The sequence below is a fragment of the Gasterosteus aculeatus genome, chromosome 18 (genome assembly GCF_964276395.1).
Source record: "Gasterosteus aculeatus chromosome 18, fGasAcu3.hap1.1, whole genome shotgun sequence".
Lineage (NCBI taxonomy): Eukaryota > Metazoa > Chordata > Actinopteri > Perciformes > Gasterosteidae > Gasterosteus > Gasterosteus aculeatus.
The window spans coordinates 8,128,795-8,148,625 of NC_135706.1; the positions used below are offsets into that span (position 1 = coordinate 8,128,795).

Consider the following 19,831-nt stretch of genomic DNA (forward strand, 5'->3'; position numbering starts at 1 on the left):
GTGACATCAAGTACTACCTTCAACGAGCGTAAAGTCAAACGAGGTCACTGAACTGACTTTTATCAAGCAGGACGTCGAGAGACAGAAATGAAACGCACTATCCGTAAAGTGGGCTCGCGCTGCATTCTGGGTAATGTAGGCTCAGGCCGCTGGGCAAGAAAAAAAAAACTGTTATCAGGCACACAAATGTTTGCTGATCTGCAACTGGTCGAGCAGCATTCATTAAAGCAGGCCATACAGGTTCTTCCAACTTTGAGACGATGTAATTTTGGCAGCAGAAATTGACTCCCATTTCACTCGGAGGGACACGAGAAGCAGCAAACATGGCTCTCGGTGAGTCCAATGACTTTATATCAGCTAGCACGATAGCTAAATGTTAGCCGCGGGTCTAACCCTACGTACCAGATGAAGATGCTCAGTAGTAACGTCAGCTACGCGCCGCGTATGGCTTTTATTTTGTTTTACGTTAAGTCAATCTCTTTAAAACCATATGTCCCCCTCTAATGTCCACTCTCGTCCCTCCACAGAGAAGGTGAGCGTCGTCTTCAAAGTGTACTGCCTGACAGTGATGACACTGGTGGCGGCTACATACACGGTGACGCTGCGGTACACGAGGACCGTCTCGTCAGACATGTACTTCTCCACCACGGCGGTGTGCGTCTCCGAGCTCATCAAGTTGGTGCTCAGCCTGGGGATGCTGTCCAAGTGAGTGCTTTTAACAAACAGGAATGCTGTGAATGTGGCAAAAGGGTGTTTTTTTTTATAATTCACAACTAGGAAAAAAAGTGTCTCGAGATGCATCACGTCATAGGAAAAGATGACATTTGTAGTAAGAGGTATAACAGGAACTAGGACTATATAACATGAATTCATTCAGACCAGATCAAAGCAGATATTATTACTTCTGTTGAATATATGTAGTAGTTTCCATTTGTAATCTCTTGGCGGCTCCCAAATGTAACAATAAATCAAACGAGCATTAAATAGACCCTCATTCTTTACACATACTTTACAAGTGACTAATGTCTAGTACGTTGTATAATAATCTAGTTCTGAGCTGCCTTCCTGGTTTGTACAAACATGTCCCGACATTTAAGTCCTCTGTCCTTAAACACATGTAGATGTTAAAAGCAAATTTGAGTAAAATGATCTAACGATTCCCGCAAGTGGAATTAAGGTCTAAGTGAAATATAAGTATTTAAACACCACCTTAATGAGCCGGCTTTATCCCTCCTCTCTCAGAGAAACAGGAAGCCCCACCAGACTGAAGAACGTTTTAGTGGAACACGTGTTCTGCAGCCCAAAAGAACTGCTGAAGCTGAGCGTGCCGTCCATAGTGTACGCAGTTCAGAATAACATGGCGTTTCTTGCCTTGAGCAACCTTGACGCAGCAGTGTATCAGGTAGGAACCAAACGTAGTGATTCCACTCATCACACAACCGTTGGTTTTTGAACCCAATGTGTCTGCGTGAATGTAATGTGGATGAACAGTATATGAAGGGGTGTGTCACTCTGTCATGTAAAGCACAGTGTCTCGTACCTCCACTGCTTCATCAACTAAAAAATAACAAGCATGAGGACTTGACATGCGTTGTGTTCATACTCATTGACTTATTTAACAAAAATGTTAGATCATTTATTTTACACATTCTCAGAAACGATGGCAACATGTCTACATTTCTTGATGTTTCAACCCATGGTCCAAAACCTGCATGCATGCTAATTACAAGAGAGACGCTGTATTATTTTGAAGTTTTACCAGTCTGTTGCTTTCCACCTAACTAGTGTTCCTCTGTGCAGGTGACCTATCAGCTGAAGATCCCGTGCACGGCCTTGTGCACCGTCCTCATGCTGAACCGATCTCTGAGTCGGCTGCAGTGGTTCTCGGTCTTCATGCTTTGCGGCGGCGTAACACTCGTCCAATGGAAGCCTGCACAGTCCACCAAGGTTCAGGTGGGTGGCAGCAATTATTATAATCTAAATGTTCACTCGTCACTTGTTCGCTAGTGCACTTTTTTTTTTAATATTTAACTTTTTAAACATTTTTAATTTTTAACTTAACTTTATTCTCTTATTTTATACTAACCCATAGCATTAGAATTTCATTTTACCTTATTTTATTACTTGTGCACTGCTGTCTTGTTGTCTATTGTTACACTGTCTACTGTCACGCACCAACCGCCAAGTCAAATTCCTTGTATGTCTGACATATTTCGGCAATAAATGTTTCCTCATTCCTCCTGATAAACAGTCTATCCACTTAAATATAATGTATATCCTGACTCACACTATCGTGGATCATAATGTCGATGATATTCACCGTCTGGTGGCTCACGCCATGTATTTTCTTTTTTTCAGATTGAGCAAAATCCTTTTCTCGGGTTTGTTGCCATCGCCATTGCTGTCGTTTGTTCAGGGTTTGCAGGTAAACTTGCCGAAGGATACTGCTGTTAGATTCCCATTCTGAGTTACCATAAACTTTACAAATTACTTTTCTCCCTAGGATGGGAATTGATTTCAAATCAATCAATCTGTCTGTGACATTATTTGAGAGGCCTGTTGTAAATATTTGAGTATTGACTTTGCAATAAAGAGTTATGTGTGCTTTTATGATTTAAGGCGTGTACTTTGAGAAGGTGTTGAAGAGCTCTGACACGTCTCTGTGGGTGAGAAACATCCAGATGTACATCTCCGGTATTGTGGTCACACTGATTGGTGTTTACATAAACGATGGCGAGAAGGTCCTGGAGAACGGTTTCTTCTTCGGCTACACGCCCATGGTGTGCTTCGTAGTGCGTAAGTACGGCTGAACACGACGAATCTGTTGGGATTTTCGCTTTTCTTGAAGGAATTTTAGCTGTAACTTCTTTCGTACTTCCAGTACTGGCCAGCGTGGGCGGCCTGTACACGTCGGTGGTCGTGAAGTACACCGACAACATCATGAAAGGCTTCTCTGCTGCAGCCGCCATTGTTCTCTCAACGGTGGCGTCTGTCTTCATGTTTGGATTGCAGATAAGTACGTAGTTTTCACCCGACCACATTGTTGCTTTGCCGAGCCCTTCTGGCTCGCGACGTGAGGTGACGTCTCATTTTGCAATTATCTCCCCGCTGTGCAGCATTCTCATTCGCCTCCGGAGCTCTCTTGGTGTGTGTGTCCATCTACTTGTATGGACTTCCAAAGACTGAAACATCGAAGCTGAACCGGCAAGACGACGACAAGCATTCCAAACAGAGGCTGATCACCGTGTGAGCCGCCAACCTGCAGCAGTCAGTCTCGGTCCGTTTTTTCCCAGCGGCCTGAACGAGGTCCGGCCCTTCGGAGCGAAATGAGAAACTCTGTTCCGTTGTCGGTGTGTTCAGTTCACTACATAGACTGCAACTTTCGGTCCACTTCAATGTACAATACAATCTTTCCGTTGATGAGAAGAAAAGAAAAAAAACTTGATCTTAAACATGCTTGCTCAAATTTGTAAATGTTATGATGCAATATGCGAAGCTTTAATTCCTTCCAGCCATGCTGGAGCAATAAGCAGCAGCGGGACCTTGTTGTGATTCACCCATCTATCTGTTCTAGGGGAAGAATGAATATCACAACTCAGTGAGTTGTTTTTTTGGGGGGGGGGTAATTTGTCTTTTTCACTGCAATTTTATTGTCCTCTGTCCATATCAAATGCTGTGGATTCTGAACATGACAACTGTGATTATTAAGTTTACGATGGCATCACATCGGTGTTGCATTCTGTTTTGAACGTCACAGTGAAAGCAAACTATTTTGCTCATTGTGACGCCTTGCCCTTCTCTAAAGAAACCAGATCCAGTTGGACCGGTCTGATTAGGATGGGTTTGTTTATTCGCTTACGTACGTAATCACTCCGTGCAATAGGAGTTGTTACATCCCACTGCATTTTGTGTTTGGATAGAATGTGTCAGCAGACAATGAATACTGAGTGTTACGCCCGTACAGCACCCCGTGAGGGGAGGGGAACATACACCGCGCTGCCAAGAACCCCAGACGGCCAGATGTGGGGGTGTGGGCGCAAGTAATCACACCAACATCGATGGGTCTGGTTTAAACAGGCTAGCACGTGCCAGTTTATTAATAATAATAATAATAATAATAAACAATAGAGGGAAATGGGAGGACGGCTGAGCTGATCCAAAACAAAGAAATTAGCAAAACCCCACCCCTTACCTGTCCCAACGTCCTACACAAAACACTTATTTACTCTGGCGCTCGAGCAAGGCGCCCTAACCAAAAATACAGGGGGTGGATCGCTCAGATCTAACCTGGTGTGTATAACAGGAGATATCCCTACGGGTGATGTATGCCCAGGGCGTCTTTCCTAACACTCCCAAGTGCTTTCCGTTCTCCCTGGGAAGGACACACGAAATACAAATGATTAACACTTTCAATACTCCAAAACACTCCACCATGTACAACCAATTTCACAAGAGCACCCCAAACACAACCTTACACCCTGCCTGAGAGATCTGGACTGAACAACCAGAAACACATAAATACAGCTGATGGGACGATGCGATTGGAGGATGGGAAAACAGGAACCAGCTGTAGGAGATCACGGGAGGGCGGATGAGTAATGAAGACAATTAGCTCCACCTGAGGAGGGTTATCACACACACAGAACACAGACAAGACCGGGGGTCGTAACACTGAGTGACTCGCTGGTGAGTAATTGTGTTTGATTCCAATCTGTAAATGGAAAATACCTGAGACAATAGAAGCAACATGGTATTTATTTAACTGTTGTACCTACAGCAGTTTCACATTTGATCAACTGGTGTGATGCCCAGGATCTTCATCCCATTGGCCAGGACTGAGCGGGCCCCACTGAACAGCCGTAACCTTGCCTGTTGACATTCAGCAAATGAGATGAAGTACAATTTTTTTTAAATACACGTTTCCTTTTTGCCATTAATATTTGTATGAATCGGGATGGAATTTTGTATCAGTCTTCAGGCTTTTGCTCATTATTGCATTAAAAGACTGATGTTTTTCTGTGACTTAATGCAGATGTTGGGAGAGTGATTGTTTGTTCAGTGTTATCCGTGTCTGAAAAAGGGCCATTTTGCCAAACAGGCAATGGTAAACGCAATTATAGAAATGTAAAACCATAACGTGTGACCATCTGTAAAAGGGTCATGCAAATGTGTTCTGCTGCAGAGAATTAACATACAAAACTATTGTTACCGTTTATATATATATTTTGAATTTAGTGTGATTATTGTAGAAGTTGTCTTTAGATTGCGTTATGAAAACTCAGCTAATTGAGTGATTCTCTTTCTACCTGTGCAACATCCTGAGAGCTTCCTTTCACTGGCAGCTCTCTGTGTGCTGAGGCGATCAGGTGGCTGCAGGAGAAACATCAATAATACACTTAAGTACACAGTTCTACAAGCGACCCGGCCGAACCCTCAAGACTAACATCCTTCTTACCACAGCTTCAATAAAAAGTTGACCAGGTGTTTGGGCTGCAGATCCTTGGCTGACTGGTATAAGACTTCATCGTAGCTACAGAGAGCACATGGAGGGATTTATCACATGTTGGGCAAATAGATAAGACACTGACATATTGACAGCTTCTGTCATCGGGGATAAAAAAAAAAAAAAAAGTAGTTTGTGCTTACCGAAGGAGGTGCTGCAGGACGGGGACGCTCGTCTGCTCGAGCAGGTGGGACGGATCAAACAGAACTGCTGCGACGCCTTCGTTCCTCTGTATTAGACTGCGGTGGGACCACAGTGATAAAATGAGCCGGTGCTCGTGATTTGGGGGTATTTATGGACACTTTGTATCAAACGTTAATGTATATTCATAGATTTCAGTTTTAAATCAAATGCAGGACTGGTATTATTGTTACTGTCAGACCTGTGGAGTCGGGCGTGTGTGTACTGGAGGAAAACTCCCGTGTCTCCTTGCGCCTGCAGCATCCTGTCCCAGTCAAATGTGTAGTCTGACTCCCGCGGCCCTCTGAAGTCCTGAAGCAAAGTCAATGAAATTCTCTCCACTCACTTTGTTCAGATGGATCAGGAAATCAAACTACTTGATGGCAGGAAGTAGAGGTAAGGGTTGAAACCGTAACTAACCTGCACTATTAGAGCACTGATCCCCACTTTCTCTGCTGTGTCTTCTGGGTTGACCGTCTCCTTCGTTGCTGTGGGGAAAAAGAAAAATAAGTGCTCCTTATTCTTACACTGGCAGGTTTTCTTAGTATCTGTTCGATAGACCCATTTGCCTCCGGCGTGACATGGCGGAGCAGCTCCTACTTTTTGACTGGTTCATGTTGCGGAGCATTCTGGCCCGAGCTTCGTCCAGCACGTCCTCCAGAAACACCACCTCACCCCTCCTGGTCTTCATACCCCGCACCAGGCCAAAGGGCACATGCTCACACCTGCAACCAGTGGTGCAATTTGTTCCCTTACTACTAACAAGCGGTACTATACTTACAAAATATATACTGTAACAAGTAAAGGTCCTGCATTAAAGACGCAAAGGTTTTATTAGCAAAGCCGTAATTAAATTGTCAAAAGGTTGTTATGCAGAATGGGAATTTTTCATTACGACAAATGAATGGGTGTTTTAACAAATTATGACATCATTTATTATACATTCTGAAACAAAATGTTCAACTTCAACTGTCAGATTTTAATAAAACTGTTCTTTGAATTCTAAAATCAACAATTAGCATTTACTATCGGCCAGGAGCTTCCATAGCCTGCGTAGTTGTGTTAAAGGGTTTTACTGCTACCTGTCAGCCCAAGAATGTCCCATAGCGAGCAGGATGTGGAACAACTGCTGGAAGTGAATCGCTTGACTTTTATCTGTCTTGAAAAGATAAAAAATACAAAGACGCATCAAATTAAAGATAATGCATCCATAGAGATCCAGGAAAAGTGAGCATCAGTAGTAGCACATAAGTCTGTATGAAATGACAAGAGAATGGAGAACAATGACCATCACAGTTCTCTTTTGAAGGGCCTCCGTTTCCTTACCACATAAATCATCTCATCAAAATGGTACTTTTCTTTTCGGTCAATTGCTGCAGCAAGATCTCTTGAATACAGAAATTGGAAAAGAAGCCGCCATTATTGCCAATTTTATTATAACTAAATCTGTTCCTGCAAATATCAGTTGACCGGTTCTCGCAGAGCGGACCTGGTGATGTAGAGAGTTGTGCCGTCGCTGCGGAGCACTGTGCTGACGCTGCTCATGTCTTTAGCAGTGGAGAGATCCACCACGCCGGTTCCTTTTCTGTAAATACAAGTCAGCTCAGGATTAACATCAACACATCAAACATCTGGTAATTAGTTCAATTACTATAACCCTTGATATATAGATATACAAAAGAAAATTACAAGAAATTCTGATATAATAAACAAGTAGTTATTCAAACACGTCTACTTTAGAACTAGTGAGCTTAGTAAGAGCATGACTGATTACTAAGTGTTTGTGACAAGACTATATTCACTGATGCATTTTTACATTATTCTGTGTATTTCTTGCATATTCACACCCCTTACGGTTTAATACTATTCATCAATCATTTGACACATTTAACTTTGAGAGCGTCATAGCAGCTCCTGACTAAACGCTTTAACGGTCACGTACTCAGAGGTTTTCAAGAGGCCTTGACTCTGAAGCTTCTGCACCACCTGCTGGGCTTGTTGTTGGTGGAAGGATTCCCCGGAGTAAATATCAAAGTGGACTCCTAACCGCTGGGAAGATTTAAACATGAATGTCAAATTCTACAGTTGATTATATTAATTCTTCTGATATTGGGCAGTTATGTTAGTCGCTCCGGCTGGTTGTACCTTGTAAACATGTTGATACTCGTCAACTGTGATCTCTCTGAACTGTTGCCATAGCGACACAGCCTCGCTGTCGTGCTGTTCCAGCTGACTGAAGAATGCTCTGGCAGCCTGCATCATTTCCTCATTTTGCTCTACATCCTTGTTAACTTCAACATAAACCTGCAAGGCAAAGACAACAAACATCATTTTTACTATGTGGCTCATTCTTGACACTTTTTATTGAAATAAATTGTGTAAATTTAACATGTCTCTCTTAGAATTTAAACTGTGTCTTTATCGAAACATGCAAATTCACCTCAAACAGATGCTGTAAGGGATTCTGTTTCAGTTTCTCCTGACATCCAAATTTAGCGAAGCCAGCCCCGAGCAAACCTGAAATCGAAAGATGGAAAACAATTCAATTCATTGAAAGAGAATCATTCATGACAGCGGAGGAAAGCTGTTGAATATTTGCACAGCACTTACTCACCAAACTGCATGCCCCAGTCTCCAAGGTAGTTCATCCGAATTACGTTGTTACCAAGACACTGCTTTAGATTAGCAATAAAGTTACCTGGAAATAAAGACTTGCTGTGTTTATTTAATTGGAAATGTCAGTAATCTCCGATGGGTGTACTACCATTTTAAAAAAAGCTATTCTTTACTTTGATTTCTTGTCATTTTGTATTAATTAGAGATATTTGTAAGGAGGTAATACTGGCCATTATTTAGTTCACAGTGCAACTCACTCGTTAAATATCTATATTACTATTATGGTTTCAACTACTGGACAGATTTAATCTAAAACTCACCAATAATTGTAGATCTTAAGTGTCCAGCATGAAATTTTTTGGCTATATTTGGAGAGCTGCAAAAAAAAAAAAAAAAACATTAATACAGACTAACGACAAGTGGAAGACGTCGCAGGTCCTTAATGAAGACGTACAAACACTCAAACATACCTGTACTCAACTAATGTTGTTCCTCTCGTCAGAGTATTTAAAAGTTCACTGTTTAACCCAAATTGACCTTCCTCCTCCTTTCCAAACGACTCCAACACTTTCTAAGATAAAGGTAGTCAAATAGATGATATTCACAATGCAAGCAGACATGACAATTGTTTGCACCACAGAAGAAAAGAAATTTGACGCACCTGAACCAGAAGTTTGCGATTCACTTTAAAGTTGATCACTCCGCGTCCGGCAGATACGTCCTCGACGACACTGTCCCGCTTCAACTGCAACGTACAGAAAAGATTTCGAGAAATATAAAAAATATATTACATTAGTGTTTCAAACACAGAGGAAAACTGAGTATTCTTTACGTAGAATAAGACAAGAGTAGAAATTATGACAATTCACAGAAAGTTCAAAGATATCTCAAGTAATTTTATTCAAGCAAGGAAAATAAAAAGGCAACTTTACACAGAAGCTGATGCACTCATTTGAGGACAGATGTGCAGGGATGAGCGCTTTGTGATCGTATTTGCAATAATGGAAAGACATCATAAAAGTCTGTTTTATAAGTTTACAAAAGCAGAAAGACGTTTCTCTGGGTCCGTTTTTGTTAAATATCCACATATTTGACTAATGTTGAAAAAAGGTGGCTGTAACTCAACTGGTGGAGCAGTGATCGAGTCCCTGAGCTCCTCTCGCTGGACTATCACAGACATAAACACTGAACCCAGAAGTGCAACCAATGCTTTTGCGATTTAGACTAAAGCTGTCATCAAAACAAGTTTATACGCCAAACACCTACGTCATCCGTCATGAATCTCACCCGAGCGGCCAAGCTTTCGGCCTGCAGCTGGATGTCACCGCTGGATGGTAAAATCCCGCTCATCCGCAATGTGGCGATTGATAGTTTGAAGTCGGCAGACTGTCTGAGGAGTACAAGTTCAAAAACACACGCGAGGAACATGTGACTCGGCATCGTTGTTGCACAGCGGAGGACGAATGAAGTAAGTTATAAACCGACTCAACTGTTTCTTAAAAACTGGAACCGCTGCAAGAGCCGGTATGAAGGCGTCCTCGGGCTGCTGCAGCGTGCAGCCGAGCTACACGTCGAGACAAACGGAGAGCCAGAGGATGAACAGCACGTCAACGCGTGTATACAAACCGTGATGCGCAACTATCAACAGACATTCGTGTTTTGACTCGCTCCAGGGTCACGGCGTGCTGCTAAAGTAGCATTAGCTTAGCGGGGAGTATTTCAAGATTTTTCGCTCAGTTACCTGCGCCGCTATTCTCCTTCGGAAGAAACACGCCATGTTTGTTAAACGTGCAAGAAGAACATCATCAAACTTGTAGCGAAATTGGCAACAATCAACGTTGTGGGATCCATTCAGTGGCGCGGCGACTGTACTTCCGCCTTAGCCACGCTACTTCCGTTACGCTTGTCCAATCACAGGCGTCGTTTGCAAACGGATTGGGTTCGTTCGATTGTTTTCTCCGATGCTCCCTACGGACACTTGATTTCGATTTTCACACCTTAATAACAGTTAAGTTACTAACGTATGGGAAACACCCTTGTTATGTTATTGATTTAACAACTCAGAGATTATGCCTGTTATAAGACATGAAAATGAAAACCAGTGGTGTGATTTCCCTGTGACTCACTCTAAACATCACTTTATAGACATTAAGAACTGTGTACCCAGCAGAAATTGATATAAATCAGTGACTTGGAGCTGAAGAACTTCAAAATGACACAATGCTCAACAGAAGAACTTGTCCCAGTGATAATTGACAGGTGTCTTAAGCATAGGCTACAAACAACATTCTCAACAGTATGGTGGAAATATGTAGAAAACACCGAAGCGCATAGGATTTTACGGTTAGCAATAGAACGACTAAGACAAATCCAAGTACTTGTGTAAACACTTTATTTGCGTTTCTTGAATCAAAGCCTCTTAACACCTACAGCAAATAAAACCATGAAATTTTGTTACAATAAACAAAGGTCACACGAAAAATACAGTGTATGCAAATGTAATAACAGTAAATGCCAGTACAGTTTAAAAACAATGCCGCGAAAGCCAAGTTGTCGGTTCCTGGAGCCCAGTCTAAGGGCAGTCCTGGTTTATCCACTCATCAATGTTCAATCCCTTTTTGAAAATATACATGTGGAGGAGCTGCCCCACTACAAAAAAATAATAAAATAAAATCTAAAGACCCGGTTGTGTGGTAGCAGTCAGCCTTTTACGAAGGCATCAGAACAAAGCCAAATAAATATTGTTAAGAGGCCACTGGTGGAGTCACATAGAGTCCTTAAACAAGTTGGCAGCAGGGAGCCCTCCTGACTCTGTAGAGCAAATGTGGATACCACAAACTGAGTCCACATAGAGGCGACGTGGCACAGCTAGAGAAAAGTCCAATCGGACCCAGAGTTCCTGGAGTAGCCAGCAGCAATTTGCATCGTCAATAGTGGCCGCTGACACTCAGGAAACATCTGTGGAGGATAAATAAATACATTGCTTGTACCTACTTAAATGTATTCTCAAACAGCAGACATAAATGTGGTTCACTTCAAATTTTACAAATAAACGGTGGATGATGGATAGAGACCCATTAACGAGCTGCAAATCATTTAAACTAATATACTCACAGCTGGCAGGCTGCTCTCCAAACCGTCGCATCAGTTGATCATGCGTGAACTTGACAAACGCATCATATTGCTCTGTCGGAAGAATAAACGTTCATTCACACACAGCATGGATTCATCTCTACAAACGTGTTTTCTACATTTTGCAAAAAAAAATATGAGTGATAAAAAATAATAATAACAACCACACCTGCAAGCTTTGTGGTAAGCATCTCATCGTAGTCCTCGCGGATTTTGTCCTCTCGCTCTTTCAGCAGTCTTTCACAGATCATCCCGACCTGTCTGAGGGAAAATAAAGGCTGCTCTTTTCTAGTGGGAGATGAGGCACCGGAGGAAGTCCCTGTTGGGAGAGATGACATCATACAATGTATCTAGTAAATGACTCATGCTAATAAACACACTAACATTAATGTAAATTGGTCACGCAAATGCTACAACAGACTGTAAACTGAAATTGTCGAGCTTTCGAGCCAAGCAGGTACGGCCACGAGCATCAGTGCAGTGGACTTCTGCTCACAGAGAGAGGTTGTTAAAAGGGAAAGTATAAAGGGGTTACGGCTCTTAACCATGTCCTCTAGACGACTAATAGCATCCATGCCGTCATCCTAACCGGGAACTAAATCAACCAGATCACAATAAACTTATTTTTAAGTTGATCAGTAAAACGATTTTGCAACTCATCACACAAATAATTCACCAATTTGTCAATATCATCATAAAGATGGTAGCTACCTGCTAGGGCGGGTCCACTGTGGACATTCTGCAGGTCCAGAGGACAGCAGCTGTCTGCCTGCTGAAAACCACTGTCCAAGTGTCTTCGTTTCTGGAGCCGCTTATACTCCTGTTTGATGTTATGTAAAATTTGCTCTGAAACAAAAAGAAAAAAACATTTTTGCACCATTTTATAAGAGGAATCTTTGAACAGAGGTGCTTCAACACAAAGCCGCTGCAGATTATTGATCCTTCATCATGGCCTTGATCATATTTTATGATATGAGACTTGATAGAAGACATCGTGACGTCAAGGTGGAATAAGGTAAATTAAATACACACACAGTCTGATAATTACTACAAATCTCTGGTTTCCGGACATATACATACTCAACGGCGACAAAGCACACGTAATAATGCAGTCATTCATAAAAACTGCTTTTTAAAAAAAGCCCTCCATGCCGTGTTGACCATTTGACAACAATGATCCGCATCGTGCAGGACGCGCGTGTGACGGCAGCGTGCACTTCACCACGGCTTGTTTGGCTTTTAAAAGACCCGCAACGTTACACACGGGAAATGCTAATGCTAATGGGGGAAGCCGGCTGCTCCCAGCTTACAGCAGACAATGGTTTTTATCATATACATATTTAAATACGAGTGCAATACAAAACGTAGGTTTCAGTTTATTATTATTTCTTTTTGTGTTTTTTTTACCTGTGGTGAGTCTGGACGACACTTCGCCGAACGGCGAGGGCTCCATCCGCGAGTATTTCTGCGGCGAAGAGACCGGAGACGCGATCGGTGCGCACCGCCTTCTCTTAGGGGAAGCCTGGCTCATTAGTGGATCAAAGTCCAGAGTCCTTTTCAGGGTAGCCCCACAAGCCATCACGCCCAAGTGTGTTTAAATAAAAACAACTAAAAAAAAGAAAGGCTAAATCTGTGCGTTATCTGGTGAGGTTGCTAACCAGGGCCCCGCTCTGTGCCGCTAGGTATAGCTAGCATTAGCTAAGTCAAGGGGCAGCAGCGATCTTGGTCAGCAGACAAATCCGCACTATTTTCGTCCCTTGTTGCCTTCTGCTGATAAATGTCGTATAAATTACGTTACCAAGTATATCCTGATACGATCTGTGCTGGATGCTCTAAAGAAGGCTTTCTATACGATAGGATGATTGCAGATGAAGTGGGGCTTGTTCCGAGTTACACCCGTTAACTGATCCGAGTGGTTTACCTTGTTCCGTGAAAATAATCAAGTGCGCATGCGCGAAGAAATAACTGGTGCTGGTACCTGTAGTTCTTTGACCCATACGTTCCATTGTTTTATTAACTTAAATACTACATTTCCCAGGACGTTGAAATGCTCCCTCTTTTCAAATGATCGTTTGCTTCCATTACGTCAAACCACATCAGCGTTTCAGTTTCAAATAAGACGTCTGCGTAAAAGCAGTAAAGACGTTTCTCAACGTTTAAAACAACTTAATATAATACAGTTCGTTTTTCACAAAATACAATACCACACTGTATGAACTTCATAATTTTCCCGGAATTACTTATTATTAAGAGGATTTGACTGAAATCCAACTAAAAATGATAATGTGTCAATATTTAATATTATATTTTATCCGCATTTATCTATCTACTCATGGCCTTGAATTAGGAGGAATTTTAAGATTCATAAGAAATAATAACTATGCTGCCTAAGAATGAAAGAATGAAATAAAATATAACGATACTCCTGAACAAACTGTTGCCAACTAATTTCCTGTAGATCATTAATTAATTAATAAAGTTTGACCAAAAATAGAACTATTTGTGATGGATATGTATTGATCAAAATCAATGACTCGGCCAATAGTATCCAAGTTAGGACACCCCACCCCTTGCACATAGAACCAAAAGTTTAGACATTTGCCTTCCATCATTGCGACTTCCTCAACCATCCTTATACACAAACAATTTAGGAGTATGTGTGGTATTTCAACACTTACAGATTACCAAACTTCTCGGACAATATGAACAATATAATATGAAAAATGAATTCCAAAGGTAAGTGATGTTGTTTGATTTATAAGTGCTGCTCCACTGAATAATCCTGCATCTAGGCGTGAAAACAAAAGATAATTTTCATTATCAATTCATCTACCACTTTTACTGCAATCCTGCCTCATGATATTTTGCAGATGTGAGTATTTTTCACAGTTGACATCTGTGTGAACAATGTGTCGTGATTTCCCTGGTTCCTCTAAGACAAAATATAAAAAGGGTGAAAAAGAAAAGAGGACGTGGTGTTAATTTGTGCCATTACTGGGGTCACAAGAAATAACAGTAAACTGGCAACTATCTTTCCATGGAGAAGCTGCACTATTGGCAATGTCTAATCTTCCACAGGGGGGCAGTGAAATATCACCAATATCACGGTGGGATTATCTGTTTGTGGCATTGAATCGCATGAATTAAGCGGCTTGTGCTGCCACATCTTATCTCCCACCTCCAAATAATCGATCAAATAATTCCAAGCAAAATGACAACCAGCAGCAACTTTATTGAAACGTTTGAAAACAGCAATACTGAATACACTTGACTGATTGTGGTTTTTAAGTCCTAGGTTCCTCAAGCCACCACTGTACAGAAGCCACTTGACAGCTGACATTTTGATCTTCAACACCCAATAATACGAGAGGCAGCGAAGCGTACTGATTACACCAAAAAAAATGTCTACAGAACGGTTGAGCTGTGAGATTTCTAGGTTTAAAGCTCGACATCTTATTAGAAAAATCACATCTTCTCAGATTCTTCCGCGTGGTCGGGTGAAAGTTTTTACGTTTCCACACAACTTATACGCCAACCAAGTTACCAGCTGATGAAAAAACACTTGTTTCTTTGTTTGGATCATTAAAATCAACAACAGACATGTTTTCTGTAATGTCTGTTGTTGATTTTTGGCCCAAAATACACCAGGCCACATGGGTCGCTTTTATTTTTCGAAATGATGCTCCTTTCCAACAATAGCACTAAAACAACTCACTGCAATAATCAAAAGGCTTGGGGTTGGAAATATAGCACTAAGTCACAAAGTATCACACACATACACAGCATAAAATCGTACATTTGATGAAAGTAGCTCGGCAACTACTTCAAGTGTTTCACACAGTAGTGACCAGCACACTGCGTCCAAATTCAGCTTTGAAGTGTTCCAGCTTTGGCCGAAAGCCTGTTGTTGTTGTCGTGTTGTCTGCGTAGGCGAAAGGAGTAGAGTTGAACACTTTATTTAGCAAGAAAAGACTGTACAGTTGTTAAGTACACATTTGAACAAAGACACGTTACTTTATAGGCCTAACAGCGAGCGGTTTGAGAAATGGACGTAAAACAGGGACGACTGCCACAGTAAATGCCATTCTAGAGTTGACACACCGTGAGTCCGTTAACCTCCATCTCACTTTGATAAATATGTTGTTTTTTCTTTTTTTTAAATCTTAAGCACGAATCACCTTTCTCAAAATGTCTTCACACAGGCTGCCACTCACTGAGTGTTGTCAGAAGAAGTACTAAAATTACATGTTTAACGTTCATTCTGGAATAAATCTGTCATTTCAACATTATTTTTGTATCATTCCATCTGTGTGAAATGTGCATATGCAACATGTTCATGAATCCTGTAAAGTCAAGACAAGAAGATGTGTTATATTTATGGTCCAAGGTACATTTTAAAGTCCAAACAACACAGTAAACATCTCAAATTAAAAATGTCAGTAGCCCCTTATCCCATGAACGAAGATATAGTGTTTTCAAAACCTGAATTCACAGTACAAAAATATAATATGCCTTAACTAACTGGACATAATGATGTCAATGGTTAGGAATGATACTAGTCTTGGATAACCCTTTTAAATTGAGTCTTTCCTATGAACTCTCAATATGGTTTGGCACTTTGGCACACCATGTTCTCGCAGACCAGCGTAAAGTAATTCACCCACTAATGCTCCCATGTGAGCATGTGCAGTAAGTCAAGGGTTTTCTTTCTGGGGATATCTAACCGTCGCTTCATTCAGTTCAACGGCATTGTTTGGGGGGGGGCATGACATTTACAGTTTACCCCGTGACGGCCAATTAGACGGCCTCCGCCGAAGTTTCCGTTGACACAGACATTGTTACTTTGGCAATCTTCACAGTGGTCTTCACGCAGCTCTCTGCAGCCCTGTTGGCAGAAATGTGGGCATGTCTGTTCTGGCAGTCCGACTCAAGGCTATTGTCCAACTGCTGGGCGCTGCCCCTGCAGGCTTGGCAGGAGCTGAGGAAGGCATGCCGCATGTCCTTGCTCCTCAAGGCGTAGATGATCGGATTGACGGTGGAGTTGAGCAGACACAGCATGCTGCAGAAAGCAAACACCGTCTTGCTGTCGTTGTCCATCCTCCAGAAGAGGTCGTAGACCATGATGGCCAGCACTGGGCCCCAGCAGATGATCAGCACCGCCAGGATGAGCACCAGGGTCTTGGCCAGACGGATGTCCATGCGCGTCTGCTCAGGGCGTGTGGTCTGCACTTTAGTCCCGTCTGCCGAGTAAACGACGAGGCTCTTCTGGGAGGTGCGGCTGAGCATGCGCACAGCGTGATGGTGTGCCTTCCACAGGATGTATATGTAAGCGTAGATGATGAAAAGGACCAGGACGCTGGTCACGCCGATCCAGAACAACAGGTAATTCTCATCTATTAAAGGGAATATGTCTGAGCAAACGGAATTGAGACGTTTACAGTTCCAGCCCAGCAAAGGTAGCACTGCGATGACGATGGAGATGGTCCACATCACACAAAAGGCAATGACAGCCTTGGTCCGTGTCACGATGCGCCTGTAGGAGAGGGGCCGGTGTATGGAGATGTAGCGGTCAATGGCGGTGAGAAAAAGGCTCCCCACGGACGCGGTGAACGACGCCGTGACTCCGCCCAGCTTGAAGAGGAAAACATTGGGGCTGTCCTTCCTGTGAAAAACATGGAAGTCCAGAAAGCTGTAGACAAATATGACACTGCCAAGCAAGTCAGCCACAGCCAGGCTGCCTATGAAGTGGTAGGACGGTCGGCAGCGGAGGGTCCGGGACCGGAAGATGACGCCGAGCACCACCAGGTTCTCCAGCACGGTGAAGGTACCCAGAGTCAGAGACATCACAGCAACCGCCAGCTGCTGGCTGGGGGTCAGGATCATGAAACACTCCATGTCCATGAAGTTCTCCCCGCACTGTAAGGTGTTAGTGTCATCTTTGAAGGTGCTCCTGTTCCCAAACAGGTCTGTGCCGTTGGTGGGGTAGAAGGGGATGCCCTTGAGGATGAGCTCCTCGTCCGCAGGTAGTTTGTTGGGAAAGGAGTTGCTGCGGAATGCGGACAAGGGCTTCTGCAGAGAGAAACCCGCCTTGAAGTCTACATCGTTGAGGGGGTCCTCGTAGTTGGCGTCGTTGGAGCCCAGAAACTGTAAACCAGATGTAATAGTCCGGAACGTGGTGTCCGCCACGCCATCCAGCACGGACTTCATGGCTGCGTCTGAGGAAAATACTGCGGTCTAAGACGCCGGGACAACCTACAACATGTTTGGGAAACAGAGATGTAAATTATGACAGGGAATTAAATTTGCAGCAGTGCGCACCTTTGATATTAAAATATTTGGAATGTATGATATACTTTTATACGACTACAGAAGTTTGTTTTTAATCATTATAAATAATTCCCACATTAGACAAAAACTACCTGTTCTCTGTGTGCTGATGTTTTTATACATAAATCATTATGCGCCCTGTACCTTTTACAGTTATAAATTAATTCAGTTTTTTCTTTTCAAGACCAAAAATTAAGGTTGAGAAAAAAAAAAATTCTCTGAGGTGGAGAATCAGACAAAGCAATTGCAAGTCCTTGAAACCTGACTGGAAAACGATTGGATAAAAATCTAATAATTTTCTTAAAATCATTTAAAGAGTTTTTGCATGCTCACATTTTGGCAGTGTTATCTACTATATGAGTAAACACGTCTTTAACGGCGGGATGATTTCTATCACATCTTTCAAGGTCAACATTTGAAAATGTATCTTAATATAATCCCTTTAAAAAACCTAGTTATAAATGCATAGAATTATTGTCATTGTGTTAAATTAGTTCAGAAATAATACCAAAAAAAGGATTAAAAAACAGTTTATACTTAATATAAACAACACAAATCATATAGAGTATCATCAAACAGATTGAAAACAACATCAAGACCCGAAGCCAAACAATTTAAAGAGGAAAAGTGTTTTTTACCTTACATAATTTTCCAAGTGCGCAGAATCGCCCTTAACCACCGCGCGTTAATCCAATCCAGGAACGCATCATCCGACCAACTCAGATCTTACATGAAAGTGGAGACCTCCACCGTGCATGAGTTTAAATTCAAAAGCATGATTATTACCATGATCATCAGTTTATTTTCAAACAAACATAAAAGTTAATCAGATGTCTGTGTGTGCGTCTTGGAGCGCGCTCTTGCTCCGTGGAAACAGGCTGCAGCTGCTGCTGCTGCCGCTGCCTCCATCGTCTCTCCGGTCTTCTTCTCTCAGGCTTCCCACTTATGAAGAGTCGCTCCTACCAGCTCTGTGATCACGTGATCCACAGAGCTTTATCGGCCCAACCCATGAAGCAGTAAAGTGCGGCGCACATGGGAACAAGAGGAGAGGGGGGGGATTTGATTTGAATCACCAAAGCTCCTCCTAGACGGTGCGCCTCGAACAAAGAGCCGGCATCACCCCGGCACAAAGCACCAAAAACACGGCTTTGGAAATAGCTTTGAATAGACGTTTTTAGACGTCTTAGTTCATTATGGTGAACTCAATTTCTACATTTTACAGGGGGAAAAAATGCATCGGTCCCGTTAGAAATGGGAAGGTAACTTTTTATTTAGGCGTTCGGTTCCCTTTGGGTGCATTTCGAAAAGCAGATGGAGGCTTCAGGCTTCATTGCTAGTCAGTGCATGTTCGTTTATTGTGTGAATAATTGACTAAAATTGAAAATGGCAAAGAACAGAGAGCAGACAGCATCATTTGGATGTTGGCTGCACTGAAATCATCCTCACATGTTTAGTCGCTGTTTGGTACCAATCAAGTTAATCTCCTTCCTGATATTTTCCCGATTCTTCTCAATTATTCGGAATATAGTCAGTGAGTCTATCTTTGTATTTGGATGAAAATGCCAAAGAAATATGCATGTGTGCATGTCATTTGCACGTGTTTTAATGAAATGCAGAGGAGCTGTGAAATGACAACATAAGGTGACTCACACACATTTTGTGTTTTTCAGTTCATTATCTGCACTTTTGATCAGATTACACATTCAGATCCTCCTATAAATCACAATTACACAGATGTGGCCTTTGTTTGGCCTTTATCGAAACAGATTAAATTCACCAACAATTTCAATTATTTCAGTTCACAACATCCATGTAAACACTTAAGCATGTGTATGTGTATGTTTGATTTCCTCACACGATGGCGGATCAAAGGGCGCAGAGTGGCATCGTTGTCGTAGATAAAAACTGTTTGTGTTAATGTGACATTTCATGGCCACAGATTGAGAACCTGCCACCGTGTGCCAGGTCGGGACTGAAACGAGGCCGTGGCTCAAACGTCACCACCATCATCATCACCGGTGTAATTATTAATAGGGCTCAGCCGTGCTGCCTTGTGGATCTGAAATGAGCAAC

The 19,831-nt window shown here is 42.3% G+C and overlaps 4 protein-coding genes across 9 annotated transcripts; 1 reads left to right on the forward strand and 3 right to left on the reverse strand.

Moving 5' to 3' along the window:
- The first annotated feature begins 123 nt into the window (after positions 1–123).
- slc35a1 (solute carrier family 35 member A1) lies at positions 124–5,027 on the forward strand. 2 transcript variants are annotated; one of them, XM_040160010.2, is made up of 8 exons: positions 124–333; positions 528–705; positions 1,243–1,402; positions 1,801–1,953; positions 2,359–2,425; positions 2,620–2,796; positions 2,882–3,016; positions 3,117–5,027. In XM_040160010.2, the coding sequence occupies exons 1-8, from the start codon at positions 324–326 to the stop codon at positions 3,248–3,250; spliced, it is 1,014 nt and encodes a 337-aa protein (XP_040015944.1). In that variant the 5' UTR covers positions 124–323; the 3' UTR covers positions 3,251–5,027. The 2 variants fall into 2 exon arrangements, with proteins under 2 accessions (XP_040015944.1, XP_077949218.1); XM_078093092.1 differs by having other exon boundaries at positions 296–442.
- rars2 (arginyl-tRNA synthetase 2, mitochondrial) lies at positions 4,064–10,199 on the reverse strand. Of its 4 annotated transcripts, none has more exons than XM_078093091.1 (21): positions 10,041–10,199; positions 9,790–9,863; positions 9,587–9,689; positions 8,961–9,044; positions 8,770–8,870; positions 8,620–8,675; positions 8,298–8,381; positions 8,124–8,200; positions 7,829–7,987; positions 7,626–7,732; positions 7,173–7,268; positions 7,010–7,070; positions 6,766–6,842; positions 6,284–6,408; positions 6,104–6,171; positions 5,886–5,995; positions 5,647–5,742; positions 5,456–5,530; positions 5,307–5,370; positions 4,776–4,869; positions 4,064–4,618 (listed from the first exon to the last, which is right to left on the reverse strand). In XM_078093091.1, exons 1-20 carry the CDS (start codon positions 10,074–10,076, stop codon positions 4,783–4,785), a joined length of 1,740 nt encoding a protein of 579 aa, XP_077949217.1. In that variant the 5' UTR covers positions 10,077–10,199; the 3' UTR covers positions 4,064–4,618; positions 4,776–4,782. The 4 variants fall into 4 exon arrangements, with proteins under 4 accessions (XP_077949217.1, XP_077949216.1, XP_040015941.1 ...); XM_078093090.1 differs by having other exon boundaries at positions 9,566–9,689; XM_040160007.2 differs by lacking the exon at positions 4,064–4,618 and having other exon boundaries at positions 4,740–4,869.
- Positions 10,200–10,674: 475 nt separating this feature from the next.
- Positions 10,675–13,409, reverse strand: akirin2 (akirin 2). Its single transcript, XM_040160012.2, has 5 exons — positions 12,839–13,409; positions 12,143–12,277; positions 11,601–11,750; positions 11,414–11,485; positions 10,675–11,257 (listed from the first exon to the last, which is right to left on the reverse strand). Exons 1-5 carry the CDS (start codon positions 13,008–13,010, stop codon positions 11,247–11,249), a joined length of 540 nt encoding a protein of 179 aa, XP_040015946.1. The 5' UTR covers positions 13,011–13,409; the 3' UTR covers positions 10,675–11,246.
- Positions 13,410–14,643: 1,234 nt separating this feature from the next.
- On the reverse strand, positions 14,644–18,900 carry cnr1 (cannabinoid receptor 1). Of its 2 annotated transcripts, none has more exons than XM_040160008.2 (2): positions 18,397–18,900; positions 14,644–17,683 (listed from the first exon to the last, which is right to left on the reverse strand). In XM_040160008.2, the coding sequence occupies exon 2, from the start codon at positions 17,636–17,638 to the stop codon at positions 16,229–16,231; it is 1,410 nt and encodes a 469-aa protein (XP_040015942.1). In that variant the 5' UTR covers positions 17,639–17,683; positions 18,397–18,900; the 3' UTR covers positions 14,644–16,228. The 2 variants fall into 2 exon arrangements, with proteins under 2 accessions (XP_040015942.1, XP_040015943.1); XM_040160009.2 differs by having other exon boundaries at positions 18,402–18,677.
- Between the last annotated feature and the right edge of the window lie 931 nt (positions 18,901–19,831).